This window comes from Pseudonaja textilis, chromosome 2, assembly GCF_049901715.1.
Source record: "Pseudonaja textilis isolate UNSWEBS1 chromosome 2, rPseTex1.2, whole genome shotgun sequence".
Lineage (NCBI taxonomy): Eukaryota > Metazoa > Chordata > Lepidosauria > Squamata > Elapidae > Pseudonaja > Pseudonaja textilis.
In genome coordinates, this window is record NC_141991.1 from 140,561,722 (window position 1) to 140,578,701 (window position 16,980).

General features: G+C 37.4%; 1 protein-coding gene across 5 annotated transcripts in view; it reads left to right on the forward strand.

Annotated features, from left to right (window-relative positions):
• COL5A3 (collagen type V alpha 3 chain) overlaps window positions 1-16,980 on the forward strand; it is a 139,282-nt gene that overhangs the window by 50,741 nt on the left and 71,561 nt on the right. For all 5 annotated transcript variants that reach the window (XM_026713776.2, XM_087925506.1, XM_087925505.1 and 2 more), the window contains 7 exons: window positions 278-361; window positions 2,705-2,761; window positions 3,691-3,744; window positions 10,880-10,933; window positions 11,017-11,070; window positions 12,848-12,901; window positions 12,983-13,036. In XM_026713776.2, the coding sequence (XP_026569561.1) occupies window positions 278-361; window positions 2,705-2,761; window positions 3,691-3,744; window positions 10,880-10,933; window positions 11,017-11,070; window positions 12,848-12,901; window positions 12,983-13,036 (411 nt within the window). The remainder of the gene's footprint in view (window positions 1-277; window positions 362-2,704; window positions 2,762-3,690; window positions 3,745-10,879; window positions 10,934-11,016; window positions 11,071-12,847; window positions 12,902-12,982; window positions 13,037-16,980) is intronic.

Here is a 16,980-nt window from a genome sequence, read left to right on the forward strand (position 1 = left end):
TCCCTCTCTAAGAACAGGAAAGTTGATAACCTTTAAAACCAGAATGTTTTGAGTTTTCTACAGTTGAACCCATTTTCTACCCTCCTGGCACCAAATAAACATCGATATTTCAGTTACTAAACGTGGGTGATGCTTTCACTTAAAGATGCTAGATATGAAGATTTGCTTTTTTTGGTAGGAGTGTCATAGTGATGGCATATTGCCATCTGGTTTATCTAGCAATAACCTCAATTCCATTGCTCTCTTTCTTGAATTTGTGTTACCGATCTATTTCCAGTTCCAGTTTCGTGGTGATTTACTTAAAGGACCTTCAGTATCTTTCCAGGAGGCCCAGGCTCAGGCTATTTTACAGCAAGCCAAGGTAAGCATTGTGGGTAAATGTATGAATATATGTGCATATGTTAAGCTTCTTTATCTTAAATCTTGATTTCTCTAAGTAGTTAACTTGTTTTTGCTCCAGCATTTAACGCTTCTGCCTCTCTCTCCTTCTTCTTCCTCTCTCTCCCTTTCTCTCATTTTTTATTTCTGTTCTGGTTAATGTTCTATATTTTTTTTTTCAAATCCTTAATGCCATCCAGAGTATTGAGATATTTGACCTTGGAAATGTGAATTATGGGTGAATAAATTGAAATAATAATATTGCAGGTTTCAAGTGATTTCTAAATCATGTCGCTCATCATAGAATGTCAGCTAATCAAATTACTCAAATCACTATTCATCTACCATTAAATCACAGTCTCCCAATTCCCTCAGTGAGGTTATGTTTGCTTCAGCAAGTCATGGTCATAAAACAGTGCCAGCTTGGCTTTCTGCTTGAGACACCAGGCTAGAAACTGGGAGACTATGAATTTTACTTCCAGCTTAGGCACAAAGCCAGCTGAGTAACTTTGGATACTCTCGCAGGAAGGAGGCAATGACAAACCACTTCTGAAATCTTGCCATGAAAACAGCAGGAACATGTCCAAACTGGCTTAAAACAAACAAACAATAAACAATTAAACTTAGTTAACTGTGGGTTTAGCAGAGTTCCCAAAGATTCTGCATTTCTTTGCACTTAAATTATTCTGATTATTCATTTTAAGCAGTCTTAGAAGAGAGCAAACAAACTTGGAAGAGAGGAATCATAGAGCAGTGGTCACCAACCAGTGGGGCAGAGACCACTGGTGGTCCATGAGAAGATTTTGGTGGTCCGCAGAGAAATGCCACCCCCAAAGCACCCCCCCCAAAGCAATTAGTCAAGGCTGCATGGGAACACAAGGCTGTGCTGCCCACATGGCCTGTGGGAACATAAGGCTTGCATCCCTTTCATTGAGAACAATACGAGGTAGTGAGGGGAGTGGGGAAAGGGGGGGAATTTGCTGCACTCGCCCCACGTGCCTGGCCTGGCCACCGGGCTGCTTCTTTCATTTCTTTCTTCTTCTGCTTTTGGCTGCACACAAGGAAAGCAGAAAAAGACTTTCTTTCTCACCCCCAAACTCCGCCAGAAATTAGTTTTTTGCAAGGAATCCTGCTCCAAGAGGCTGCATTGGCACAACAAGTCTCACAAAGACTCATTTCTGGCAGAGTTTGGGGGAGAGAAAGAAAGACTTCTGCTGCTTCTGCTGCTTTCCTTGCACGAAGCCAAAAGTCTCTCTCTCTCCACCGCCCCGAGAACAGAGCTGGAGATGGTATCCTGTAGTAGAGCTGGAGATGGTATCCAAATAAAGAATGATTGATTGGTAGGAAAACGGGGTGGACAATTTTCCTGCAGACTCTTTTTGGGATTTTCCCAGGGTCTCTGGTCTGTGGGATTTAAAATTATGAGTTTGGTCCCTGAGGTCCAAAAGGTTGGTGACCCCTGTCATAGAGGGTTAGCATCCTCTATATAAAGCAAGAGCCTAAAACAGCACCCACAAAAAAATGAGTCTCTCTAGGAACTCCTGTTTTCTGATCATTTGACACTTTTGAACAGTCCTCCCCTCCCTTAGAAGATATAAAACTTCAGGAAGTGAGTCCAGCCAACTTTAAAGTGGTAATAGTCCTTCTCCATTTGATCATGATATCTATGTTGCCAGTTGTCATTCATGACAGTCTATGTTTACCTCAGGATACAACAATTATCTTACCTGTGTGTCATGTAAACCCATTCTAACTAAAGGTTTCCCATATAGATTATATAGATTATTCACATTCTGTTTAAAGGAATAGCTTAGTAAGTCAGACTTAAACAGATACTGTACAGAACAGAAACAAAATATTCACCCATCCCAATGGAGAAGTGATTTGATTGATTTAAGATTTTTTTTTTTTAATGGTCCTAAATGGTCCTAAATTAAATCTGCACCTGGGTTGAGAGATCATTTGAAGAGCAGAAGATCTTTCCAATAATTTAGGTTAATGATGTAATCATGCCCTACAATAAGAGGAATAGCATGCCTTTTCTCATTGATTTGAATCAGATAGATAGAAATTGGCTTAGTCAAAGCCAAGCAAAACCAAAATAATTTCAGAGCCCAGTTTGTCCACTTCTCTGTATATAGTGGTACAAAGAGAAGAAAAATGATGAATGAAATCACTGCCACCCAAACATTACTTTTTCTCCCATTTTCACCCATACCTCACCCAGACAGCATCTTCTTTCACCTTCTTGCTTACAATTACTCAATGGACTTCTTCCCAGTTCCTTTTGATATACTACAACTCATCATTTTCTTTTTCTACTCAGCTTTCCATGAAAGGGCCTCCTGGCCCAATGGGACTCACGGGAAGGCCAGGACCACTAGTGAGTAAATGTTCAAAAACACAATGTGACCCACGAGCATTTTTCTTTCATAGACATTTAAAAGAACTTTAATTTCTTGAAATTGTCTAAACTTATTTGTGGGCCAAGCTACAAACAATCTTATCAATATCATATCTGTGATTGTACAAAAATTCAGGGACTGAAGAATGGAATGTTTCAGAAAACTCCAAAATATTTTATTTCCTCTCCAGACTGAAGTCTCAGGATCGTGACATTCTGGGGAGAGTTTGGCAATTTCCAGAAATTCTGGCCCCCTTTGGATCATGCTATACCTTCCTAAAATAGCATGTCCCAGGGAAGAATTTGTATGTCTGGAAGGAGAAATTATTGAGTTTTCTGAAACATATCGTTCCTAAATTGCTACATGTTGTGTATTTCTATATTGCCCTGAGGTATGGGATTTTTCCCACACACACAGAAGTGGGAAGAAAATCATACTGGGGTATAATTTCCCTCTATACTACATTGCTACTGATATCAGATGATAGCATTTATCTGCTTTCTATATTTATACAGAAAATAAATTAGCTTGGGCAAATGTGAAGCTACCATTGATAAGAGTTGATCTCATCTTTAGTTTTTATTTCCTGCTCCAGACTATTCCCCCAAATTTACTTTAGGCTGTGAAACCATAACTCCCCACATTTTACTGATGAATAAGTGTAGAAGAGTGTGCAAACAATATCACAACATGCATCAGTTTCTGTTAGAAGAGAAACTAATATTTTCAGGAGAAGAATGCCCGAATTTTCCCTCACATGTATTACTTTGCTGATATTATTTTTAGAATTAACAGATAGAATAGTTCTTCTGTTCCATCAAATCCTGGATGTATTCACTGTGGTTGGATTGTTCATCTTTGGAATATTCTGGAAGAAATTAATCTGTTTTTAATATGATTTCTTTAGGGTCTACCAGGAAAATCAGGACAAAAAGGGGATTCGGGTGATTCCGGACCCCAGGTTGGTTGCTGAAGATGGACAGGAGGGGCTTGGGCTGTGCTGGTAGGGAATTCTGGGAGTGGAAATCTAACACCTCTGGAGGACACAAGGTTGGTAAAGTGTGAAGTATAAAAATGCCAGGCTGATGTCCAGTCTCTTTTCCATTCAGGTTTTCTTATTCTTTTCTCTCTTTGTGCTTTCGAGTCAGTTTTGACTGCTATTGACTGCCTGGATTAATCCCTGCAGTTTTCTTGCCAAAATATTATCAATGGCTCGCCATTGCTTTCTTCTTCAGTGAATGATTCAAGGTCAACAAGCTGACTTTGTGCCCAAGGTGGGACAAGAACTCAATCTCCTGTTTCTAGCCTGGTATTTAACCATTACACCAGAGGCGGGGAACTATGGCCCTTTTATGACTTGTGGACTTCAATTCCCAGAATTCCTGAGCTCAGGAATTTTGGGTGTTGAAGTCCACAAGTCATAAAAGGGCCATAGTGTCCCACCCTCGCATTACATCAAAGTGGCTCTCCTTCATTATTCTTGCACTTGTTTATCTCTTGCCCATTTTACAGTTTTGTACCATATATATATCTTTCACATTATAATTTCTCCAGCCTGATAGATTTACTTTGCCTTATTATATTGTACTGTTCCTTATTGAACTGCATAAAAATTCAATCTGAATATGAAATAAGCAGTTTTGCAATACAGATAATTCATCCCTTCCCCCAAATTTGGAAGGTGCACTGTAGCCATTTTAAGCATGCTGATCTTTTCTCCTGGCATGCTCAAATGAGAAGGCTTTTAGGTTATCCTTAGCAGACAGAATTCTGGAATTGGTAGCAAAATAAGTTAATGAGTCTTTTTTCCACTGATTTCTTTTTTTCTTCCCTCCCCTCATCATAAGCATTTGCTTCAAACCATAAAGACTCTTTTTCAATCTCCAACAATCAGTTGTATTATCATTTTTAGACCTAAAGGTTTCTTTAAATATATAGTGTGTTGCAAAGGTGCATGCAGATAAGCTGACTCTACATCCAAATGATTTACAATGTATTTCTCCTTAGCTGCCCACACTAATGCTGCCCTTAATGTAGTAGCCTTCAGACTAGTGCAATCACCTCATCATAGTCATTTGCTGTCTGATTGAACCCTTGTGCTACTAACCTGGCTTTATGGGTAACAGTCCCATCCACACCTGTCTTCAGTTTATAAATCCATTTACATCCTATGGCACGTTTACCTGGTGGTAACTTAACATTTTCGTATACTTCCAGTCTTTGTAATGATTCCAGTTCCTTATCTATTGCTTTCTGCCAAGCAGCCTGATCTTTAGCAGGATACAGTTTTAGTTCACTATAGTTACTTGGAACTGTATTCACTTGGCATACAACACTAGCCTGATATCTATCAGGTGGTCATGTTACTCGGGTTGAACATCTTGGTAATACAAGGCTAACTGGTGGACTCACCTGTGCCACCTGCTCCTGTTCTTCTATCTCCTCCTGTGCCTGTTCTCCTACTTCCTCCTCTTCTTCCTTTTTAATGGCTGTTCGTGGTTTACTGATTTTATCTTTAGGAACTATTTGGGTGTCAATAATAATATCATTACTGGATTCCTGTTCCAGTTTATTCCACCCAACGTGCTCAAGAAATTTTGCACTAGCACTACAATAAACATGAGCTGTGCCTTGATCCCAAAATCTAAACTATCTATGGTTGGCTTCATAACCCACAAAAAATAACTTCTTAGCTCTATGTTGCCCTTTCAGTCTTACTTGTGAGGGAATATGCACCCATGCTGGAGCTCCAAATGTGTGTAAATAACTTAAATTTGGCTTTCTGCCATGCCAACAAGTGAATGGCAATTCACCAGTTGTTGTGTTAACTACATTGTTTAACACATGATTACTACACATTATGGCTTCACCCCACAGTGTTTCAGGTAAACCTGAGTCAGATAACATAGTACGAGCCATGGCTTCTAATGTTTGCCCTCTTCTAATGTTTGCCCTCCCCTACAAATGAGTTATGTTGTGGTCTGTAAGGTGAAGAACGTTTATGCTCAACACCAGCCAATTTCAATCTAGTTTGGAATTTTTTGTTAACAAACTCAGTCCCATTATCAGTAACTAAAGTAATTACTTTACTTTTCATTTTTCTCTCAGCAAACCTTAGCCAGTTAAAGAAATGTTGGAATGTTTCTGTTTTGTTTTTCATAAGATAGCAGAAACAGTATCATGAGTAATGGTCCATTATACTCAAAATATAGCAGGCACCTCCTAAACTTGGTTTCTTAGGACCAATTATGTCAGCAAAAACAACCTCTAAAGGTTCTTTGGTCTTAAACCCATTAAGTCTGTTTGCTGGAGTAACCTTACTCTTCTCTTGGCTATAAGCATTACAGTTTAAATACTTGCTACAAGGTTTCAATTTTACCCCCTCTGACAATTCAACAGTTGTTTGAGCATTTTGAAATTGAAGTGCCCTAGATGTCTATGTAGTAAATGTATACATTCATCATGTGGCTTAACGTTGTTACAAACTGAGTTAGCCATCTTCAACTGATCATCATCTATCACATATAAATCATTCTCTAAAGTAACAGTAACACTTTTACCCCCTTTCTCTATTATACAGTTATCTCCTCTAAAGGTTACTACATAACCAATATTAACTAAAGCCCTTACTGATAATAAATTAAATTTCAGTTTAGGTATGTATAACATAGTTAATTGTTCATTTATACAAGAACAATATGCAATACCTTCAGCTGATGCGTTCATCTTCCATCCATTTGCCAATGATACATGTTGCTTACTCATGGACATCTTTATAAACCTTTTTCTATCTTTAGTAATGCATTGCAATGCTCCACTATCAACAACCCACAAATCATGGTTTACAGTTAAATTGCTAGACATAGCTAAACTAACATTCTTCTTGGCCTTCTGGTGTTTACTAGTATTCTGTCTTTTTCCCTTCTTACGGAATCTAGCTATATGTCCCCTAGCCCCACAAGAAAAACATTTCCTAACAGTATAGGCAATTTAAGTCAAATCCTCTTCTTGTGGTTGTTCCTTTCTCAGTTGGTTCCTATTCAGCCGTCTTCTTGCTTCTTCTAACAACCTTCCGGTTATGTCAGTCAATGTCAGTTTATTTCTGGGCAGGACTTCCAGTGAAGATACATAATCATCATAACTTTCATCCAATGAGGAAAGAATGATGTAAACTTGATGAAGCTCTGAAAATATCAGTTCTTTTTCATGTAGCTCTTGAAAAGTTCTTTCCATGAAATTCAAATGAGCTAACATATCTCCACCTTTCAGAAGACGTGCTCTAAACAGTTTACGTGTAAGATGTATGTGTGCACCTACACTGTCATGAACATAAATCCTCTTCAAATTCTCCCAACACCTAGCAGCAGACTCTTCTCCATGAATATGGACTAGCTGCTGGTCACTCAGTGTTAGTCCAATTATACAAAGAGTTTGTTCGTTTTTCTGTTTAAAGTCAGCAGGCTTCTTGGCATCATCCTCATTATTTGGATCCCATGCATTTATATCCGGTGGGTCTTGAACTACATTCCATAAACCTTTTCTACACAGAAGTAGACTGCACTTCATAGACCAGGAAACATAGTTTGTTCCATCCAACCGGGTTATCAGTGATAGACTTGTTGAAGTGTCTTGTGCCATCTTTATCAGGATAGTAAACCATAATTAAACAGTAAACAGCTGTCTGTATACAGTAATGTGTATTCACACTAACTCTCAGTTATCTGAGCCTAGTATGGCCTGGGCCCAAAACCAGTGTTGAGGTAATTCCCCGCTAGGAGAATGAGCGCATACGGGGAGACGTATAGAGAGTAGTGTTTGAATAATACACACACAGCACACAGATACACTATACAGTAAATGAAGGTTTTTTACTTTCAATAAAGGTTTAAGCAAAGTTCAAAATAAGCAGTCCAAAGTCATCCACAGGTTAAATCAATCAGTTTTCATCCAAGAATAATCCAATAACAAAGTCCAGCGTCAAAAACAGTTCAGTATCAGACTTACATCAAATCCATGAATATCAGTCAATTAGGAAAAACGGCAATACTCTCCAACAGAAGGAAAAACAGAGATTCACTGAGATACACTCTCTTCTAAGACTAAGACTAAACAACCCAGGTTTCTGGCTCCATCTTAGGGCCGTTTGAGAAACCACACCTAATTACAATTTCTTAAAGATACAGTTTTAAAATGTTTATTTCCAACCCAAATACCTGTTGGGTGACTTATATTCCTAACATTTACCATTCATGGAATAAAAATACATTCCTAGGGTACAAAATTATTGAAGAAATATAGGTCTTTTGCAAGATTTTTCTGGTAGTTTATCTATTATACCCTAATCCTACCACTGACTGATAGAAACTTATTTGTGATATATTTATTTATATTTGTACCCTATTTCAGCCCCATCCTCCCCTTCAATACATTCAAAGAAGTATCATAAAATGCATTCAGAGAAAAAAGAAATAAGGTTAAAGATACAGTAATTTCAAACCTTTGACCATCATGTCCCAAGATAAGTAATCCGTAGCTCTCCCAAACAGTTCTTAGGATTCATAATCCATGGACATAAATGAAAATTGAGAATTAATGAAGAGGACAATGTCTATAAGTTCTCCAAGTTTTCTTCTTCTGATCTAACATCAGAGGGGGGATTAATTAGTGTAGTCTTTCTCAGGAATTCTCAATGAGGAAGGCTCCACTTTCCAGAATCAAAAGACTGATGAAGTCTTCAGACATGGGTCTAAAGAGATAAGTATTTAGAAGAATAGGCTTTAAAATCTTCTTTTTCTGGAATAATTTTATTATGTAATAACAAATGTAATGTAATTGATGATATAAGTTGATACTTTAGATGTTGCATTCTGGAGTCCTCCAGAAAATGGCATCCTGAGTGGCAGGATGAATTTTTCTCCTGTCAACAAACAGCTGACTTTGCTGCCAAAGCTGGTTCTTTGGCAGAACACTTCCCAGATTTGAATGGGAGCAATCAGGACGACTCACATCGATGCTCTGATGATCATTTACTTGAATAGGAAGAGGAATCTAGATGATTGTGATTCTTGATAAGAGTAATTGGAAGGTTGGGTCTGCATCTTTTCCTGTCAGCATTTTTTTTTAGGCCTAGGTTTTAAACATCATGTTCTGAATTTATTTATTTGCTTTTGACTTACATCTTTAACAAAGTATATGGTTGAATGCTGATTTATTTTTATACGCCTTTGCTGTACTGTGAACTTTTTACATTTTTTTTGTTTCTTTGCTTTGGATATAAGACACACTTTTGTTTTTACCGCATTGAAACCAATGGCTTAAAGATTTTCTCTTTGGTAGTGAAAATGATGTGATTTGATTTTCATGTACACAAGACTATTGCAAGCCTTTTGTATTTTACTAATTTTAAAAAGAACTTTCCTTTTTTTAAAATTTGCTTTTGCATATATTTCTGGTCTTATCTATTTTTCTCTCTGATTAGATGGAAATTTTCTCTTTTGTTTCTACTTATTCTCTATCATGGGAAATATTATCTTAATTTTTCCTGTGGACATTTTGTTATCAACTTCTTTTGTCCATAGGAATTGCCTATGTTTTGTTGTGAAAGTCCAGCTACAGTATAAAAGAAATTTAGATGATATTAAAAATGGAAGCAACAATAAAACCATATCAACTTAATCTCCAAGCCTTCTTGGAAGCTTTTGAAAAAAATGCTTTTCAATTTACAAGCTCTGAGTGAAAATATAGATAAAATGTTTAATGATTTAACAACAGTCATAAATCAACCTAAGGATGATACTCAGATACAACTAATACCAGCTAAATCAGACTTCCAATTGAATGGATTAGAAGTCAATTTGTTTTGACAGAACTGAAAGAGAAAGAGCTTTGTTTGAGAATTGCAGGTCTGGTGGAGAAGGCTGAAAGGGGTATGGATTTAAAAGGGTTAGAGATGGCAATATGGATCAGCGATGAACTGGACTTTCTTCGGAAAACTGTTGGAGACCATGGAATAGACTTAGTATATTCAGTCAGAAGACAACAGTTAAAGAGATGTTGTGGCTCAACTGCCTAAAAAAACTTCTGAACAACAAGTGCTGAGGAAATACAACAGAAAACTATGACTTTGGGGAATGTGATGGAATTGTTGGTAAATATCCCAGTTATAATTTAAGGGAAAAAAACATTTATTATTAAGAATCAGTCAAAGATGGAGGCATGTTAGAGATTAGAGATGATGATTGCAGTGGTCTATGGAAGTTTAGAAGCCATAGTGGACTTTCTGCATGAGAAATACAGTAATAGATTGTTAACGGAGGACTTTGACTGATTCCAACACCCCCTCCCCCAAGTAAATAGATGGTCAAATTAGTTGGGCAACTATTGCTATAGAAGTTTATAGATTGTAGTCCTGTTTTGCAAACTATTGTTGAAATACATTTATCAATATTAAATTAGGGGGGCAATATATGTGTATGTTTTTTATGAACATTTTTGGTCTTATTTAGTTTTTGCTTTGTATGTTTTTGGTTTCTTTGAAATTTGTATTTTAACTTTGGAAATAAAGTTAAAATTTATAGTTAAAAAAAGATGCTGCATTCTGGATCAGTAACTGTTCTTGGATCTTAACATAGCAGTAACAATAGCACTTAGACTTATATACCACTCCATATAGCAGCCACTCTTTATATATATCACTCTTAACAGCAATCTCTTACAGTGTCAGAATATTTCCCCCAACAATCTGGGTCTTCCTTTTACTGATTTTGGAAGGATATAAGGCTGAGTCAACCTCAAGTCCATCAGGATTGAACTCCAATCTGTGGGCAGGGTTAGCCTACAATGCTGCATTCTAACCACTCCACCACCAAAGCTCCTTACAACTCTCTTCTTATCAGTAGGCTAGGACATATGTAAGATGTCCTTTCTGATAAATCTTATATTGATGTTAATGTAAAATATATATTGCCAGTAATGGCCAAAACTTCCAGATGAGATTTAAGTCAAGGAAGACCATTTTCCCAATGGAGGTAAATTTTCATCTAAAAACAAATACATAGAGCAACGGTTGGTCTCATTTTTTTCAATTCTCATTACAGGGTTCCCCTGGGATACAGGGACCAATTGGACCCCCAGGGAAAATTGGCAAGAGGGTAAGCATAAGATACACGGATGGGTACCAATCTGTAGGAATGCCCCCTTTTCTCACTCTTTTTCTCCTTTTCATTTTTTTAAGGGTCGTTCAGGAGCTGATGGCGGCAGAGGACTCCCAGGAGAAACAGGACCCAAGGTTATCTAAACCTTAATTGTAGGGTAGAATTCACACAAAGGAGGGGAAGAGAGCTTTGAGATTCTCACTCCCACGGTGGTTTGGTCTTCCCTGCAATAGCAACACAATAGTGGGGTGCAAATAGAGCTGAATCAAATGTTGTTTCCGCTTTCATGTTGAATTTGGCACATTCAGGAGAAATTTTAATCCATGTGGCATGCATGCCACGTGAAAATCCAACTTTTCCCCACTCATATTTTGTGACTGTGGTCTTGGAACCCATTCAGAACTCAGAGGAACTCATGCGGGGAATTAAGAGGAGTCCCACTGAATCCGAAGCAGGCCCATCTAAGCCATCTAGTTTCCGATATTTGGCCAGCCAGGCATTCCACAGGTGCACAAACAGGGTAGGAAACCATAATCTTTCCCCGTTGTTGGTTCCTAGGATCTGGTATTCAAATATATAATTCCTCCCCAAACACAAATAATGTTTGAACTAGCTCATCGGCAACACATCTCCTTCACTGCCAAAGCCTTCAAAGGTTAAGAATATAGAAAATTGCACAATTTGCCAACCTAACTTTCAATTTGTCAGCAGCTGTCCTGGACTTTGGTCTCAGGATACAGGAGGCTAAAACTGGAGCTTTTTGCATATTAGTGTGTGATTTATCATTAAGTCATCAAATTCTCCTGTGTAGCCTTCAACATAAAGTAGTCAATGTAGAGAATTCATTGTGTGTGAGTTTTGTGTGCACAACTTCCTCTGAGCAATTATTAAGCACCTGGATAAAAGAATCAAAAGCTTTGGAAAATATAAATGTTTTTAGTATTTATCAACTTGAAATTTCATATAGAAGTCGTGAGGCCAAATTGCACATAACCATAACCTATTTCTGAAGGCGACATGTACCGCCCATATATAGTGACACACATACACACACACAGAAAGAAAAACAGAGAGGGAGGGAGGGAAAGAGAGAGAGAGATACACACACATGAATACTCTAATATGTGGAATAAGACGACTTCAAACTTTTGTCCCTTTCATACCCATAATGCTTTCAATTTTCATTGCTCAAAAGGAAAAATGCAGAGACCTATTCTTCCCTTCTCCCATCAGATCTTGTAAAAACAGATCGATTATAATCTTTACAATGACAGGGATTAGAACTCTGTAGTATTCCATAAATGCTACAACTGAGCATCCTTTATGATTGTCCCTATAGAATGGGGTCAGTGGAAGTTGTAGTTCAACAACATCTGCAGAGTCTTACTGCTGAGAAAGTAAATCAATACTACATTTAATTTCCTGCATATTGTAAAAAAGGGAAATGGGAGTGAAGCTAATGTAGTTCATCTGAATTGAAAGGCAAACCACAGAATTCCTGAATCTTATTTGTCTCAGCTGTTAGCCTCCAAGACATACATAGTCACAAAAATAGCAAATCCTCGCCTCTGGTTTACAATCCAACAAATTTATACCTCTTTTTGAATTTTCAAGTTTTGCTTCCGTCTAAATTCTGAAGCGCCAATGTTGCCTATCAAAACATGGCAAATTGATCATCAAGACAATATTTTCCTCCCCTTCCCGTGACCCATCATTCTGTGCACCTATTTTGGGGGTATAATTTAAAATGTATGTTCTTTAAAAATGTGTTTATTTTGTAGGATTACACTAAGGACAAAGAGCATTGTTGCAGTAAAATTAGGCATGCCAAACTACCTATCTCCTAGCCAAAAAACTGGTCTATTCTTGTCAATTCAGTACTTATCTGCTTTTTCTCCCCCTTTCTTATAGGGTGACAGGGGCTTTGATGGTCTCCCAGGACTCCCTGGAGAAAAGGGAAACAGAGTAAGATTACCCTAATATCTATACTACTGTCCTCTATTTAAGTTACCACCAACATTCACTCTTCACTTTATTGCTTTGCAGGGAGATATAGGGAAGCCAGGCCTACCTGGACCTCCTGGAAATGATGGTTCTAAGGTACACATTAATTCTGATAGAATATTTATAGTGCAAGGTTGGACTGTGGATCTTAGTACTATCTGAGCTTTATTGTTTTCTTGCAGATGTTTCATGAACAAACTAGTTAACATTATTAGTTGTAGTAAAGGAGTAGAGTTTACTTTCATTTTATATACTAGTTGCTCGCCCTGGCAGTGTTGGTGGGAATGGACTTAGTAGTTCCTTGATTGGGCTGTTGTTTGCTGTTAGCTTGGCTGCATTAGTAGTTTCTTGATTGGGGTATTGTTTGCTTCTTGATTCTTGATCCAGCGTTAATCTTGGTGTTAATTTCTGTTCATCTGAGTGTTGACTGCTGGTGAAGAGGTGTTTATTTATTTATTTTATTTATTTATTTTGTCAAGTGATTATAAGATAATAGGTGTAAGTATAAACATAGTTATGAATACATGAAATGGATACATATAAGAAAAATAAAAAGAAACAATAGGACAGGGACAGGAGGCACGTTGGTGCACTTATGCACGCCCCCTACAGACCTCTTAGGAAAGGGGTGAGGTCAATAGTAGACAGTCTAAGGCTAAACTTTTTGGGGTTTGGGGAAGAAACCACAGAATCAGGTAGAGTATTCCAGACATTGACCACTTTGTTGCTAAAGTCGTATTTCCTGCAGTCAAGTTTGGTGTGGTTTACCTTGAGTTTGTATCGTGTGCTGTTGTATTGTTATGGTTGAAGCTGAAGTATTCGTTGATAGATAGGACATTTCAATGTATAATTTTATATACTATACTTAGATCGGACCAAAAGCAGCGTAGTTCTAAGTTTTCTAGGTCTAGAATTTCAAGTCTGGTGGCATAAGGTAGTCTGCAACGAGTAGAGGAATGGAGAACTCTACTTGTAAAATATTTCTGGACTTTCTCAACTGTGTATTAATATCAGATACATAATGCGGGTTCCAGACTGATGAGCTGTATTCAAGTATTGGTCCAGCAAATGTTTTGTATGCTCTAATTAGTAGTGTGATATTACCAGAGAAAAAGCTATGTAGGATTAGGTTAACAACTCTTAATGCCTTTTTGGCTATGTAGTTACAATGGACTCTAGCACTTAGATCATTAGAGATGAGCACTCCAAGGTCCTTTACAGAGTTTGGATCATCAACAAGGACTTGACTATTCAGATTATATTTTATTTTCTGATTTTTTTTTGCCAATATGTAAGACAGAGCATTTTTTGTTGAGGTTTGATTGATTTTTTTGTTGAGATTGAGTGCTAGAGCCCACTGTAACTACATAGCCAAAAAGGCGTTAAGAGTTGTTAACCTAATCTTACATAGCTTTTTCTCTGGTAATATTACACTAATAACTAGAGCATACAAAACATTTTCTAGACCAATACTCGAATACAGCTCATCAGTCTGGAACTCACATTAGGTATCTGATATCAACACAGTTGAGAAAGTCCAGAAATATTTCACAAGAAGAGTTGTACACTCCTCTACTCATTGCAGAATACCTTATGCCACCAGACTTGAAATTCTAGCCCTAGAAAACCTAGAACTACACTGCCTTCGGTCCGATCTAAGTATAGTAAATAAAATCATACATTGCAATGTCCTACCAGTCAATGAATACTTCAGCTTCAACCATAACAACACAAGAGCAAACAATAGATACAAACTCAAGGTTAATTGCACCAAACTTGATTACAGGAAATACGACTTCAGCAACAGAGTGGTCAATGTCTGGAATACTCTACCTGACTGTGGTTTTTTTCCCCAAACCCCAAAAACTTTAACCTTAGACTGTCTACTATTGACCTCACCCCTTTCCTAAGAGGTCTGTAGGGGGCATGCATAAGAGCACCAATGTGCCACCGTCCCTGTCCTATTGTTTCTTTCATATATTTTTAATTTTTCTTATATGTATCCATGTATTCATAACTATATTTTTACTTATACCTATTATCTTGTAAGTGACAAATAAAAATAAAAAAAAAAATTTGAAGTTGCCATTTGTTTGACCATTCTGATACATAGTCGAGGTCTTTTTGAAGGGTAGCAGTATTGTCTGTGGAGTTGAATAGCTTTACATCATCAGCGAAGAGAATGCAGTTGCTCTTAATTTGATCACAGAGGTCATTTATGTAGAGTATGAAGAGAGTTGGTCCTAGAACACTGCCTTGGGGGACACCACTGTTGACAGGTACAGAATTTGATAAGGATGCTCCCAATTTTGACCATTTGTTGTCTGTTTGACAGGAATGCTTCTATCCAGTTATGCAGGTGTCCAGAGATACCATAAGATTTTAGTTTCAGGAGTAGTTTGTCATGTACCACTGAATCAAAGGCTTTACAGAAGTCTATGTAGATTGTGTCTGTTGCTTTTCCCTGATCAAATTATGTAGTCCATATGTTTTTGCAGTGTAAGAGTTGCAGATTACAGGATAGTTTTTTTCTGAAACCAAATTGTTTATTAGAGAGTAGGTTGTTTGTCTCTAAGTGGAGGATAATGGATTGGTTAATAATTGATTCCATGACTTTATAGGTGATGCAGCATAAAGAGATTGGTCTGTATTTTTCAACTAGGCTGGGGTCTCCCTTTTTGAAGATGGAGATGACCATTAATTGTCACCATAGGTTTGGCAAGGAGCTGGTCCTGAAAGATTTTTCAAAGATTATGCTTAGAGGTTTGGCTGTGGCAGTGGATAGCTTTTTTAAGAAGTAGGCACATATTCCGTCCGGTCCAATAGATAGAGATAGTTTTAGATTGCGTAGTGCTTTTTCAACATTGTCTTCTGTAAAATCACTATGTATTAGATCATTGTAGTTGTCTGTGGTTCGACTAGGAAATATTGGGCATGATCCATTGCTGTTTACAAATACTGAGCCAAAGAATGTGTTAAAGAGGTTGGCTTTAATGGTGTCGTTGTTGCAGTCTTTGCCATTAGGTCCTATCAGGAGTGGGATGTACCTTGAGTCTTTTAGTTTGTTGTTTACAAAATTGTAAAAAGCGTGGGTAGAATTGGTGCGTAGAAGGTTTTCCTCTTGTTTAATGTGATAATTGGTGCATTCAGTCTTTATCTGGTGGCATAAATTTTTGTATCGGCTTTTGAAGTTGGCAACGTGACCAGATTTGTTTTTCCACCAAAGTGATCTTTTTTTGGATTGAAGTTTCCTTATTGTTATGGGTAATCTGTTTTTTCTGATTTTGGGAGTTTTTATTGGTATATATATTTTGATGACTCAAGTAAAAATATATTGTAATGGTCTTCAGCAGTATTGCATCCAGTGAATAGAGGTTGCCAATCAAGGGATGAGAGATTGTTGTCTATAAGATCATAATTGCCTTTTTAATTTATAAAAATTATTATAAATTAAATTATAAGTTATAATTGGGGATCCCATTGTTATGATGATTTTTGTGTGGACGTATGTTGAGACAAAAGTCAATCATGTTGTGGTCACTGTTGGAAAAGGGTTCTTTAATTTGTATTCTGTAAATTGAATTCAAACTATTGCAGAAGATGAGATCGAGGCAGTTGTTAAGTCTAGTGTTGTTGGTTACTAGTTGTTCTAGTCCCAGATTTTTTACAGCATTGTAGAAGGTTGCATGTATGGGTTCAGTTTTACATTCGTTTAGGGTCCAGTTAATATAAGGTAGATTGAGGTCACCAAGAAAGATAAAAGCCTGTGGGCAGGATGTTGCCTATGTTAGTAGTGAATTTAACTTGTTTACATGTTCAATGTCATAATCAGGGGCTCTGTAACATGGTAAGTTAGGTCTTTTGGTTTCCTTTTTGGCTTTTTGATTGTCTCTTTTGAAGAGTATGTAGATATGGATCTCTGTGTGCCTCTTGGTGGCTTATTTGTCTTGAGTACCAGGCTTCCAGGAATTCTCTAGCACTTTTAAACTTGTCTTGATCTAGAATGCTCACAGGTTCCCAGTTAAAACTATGGTTAAGAC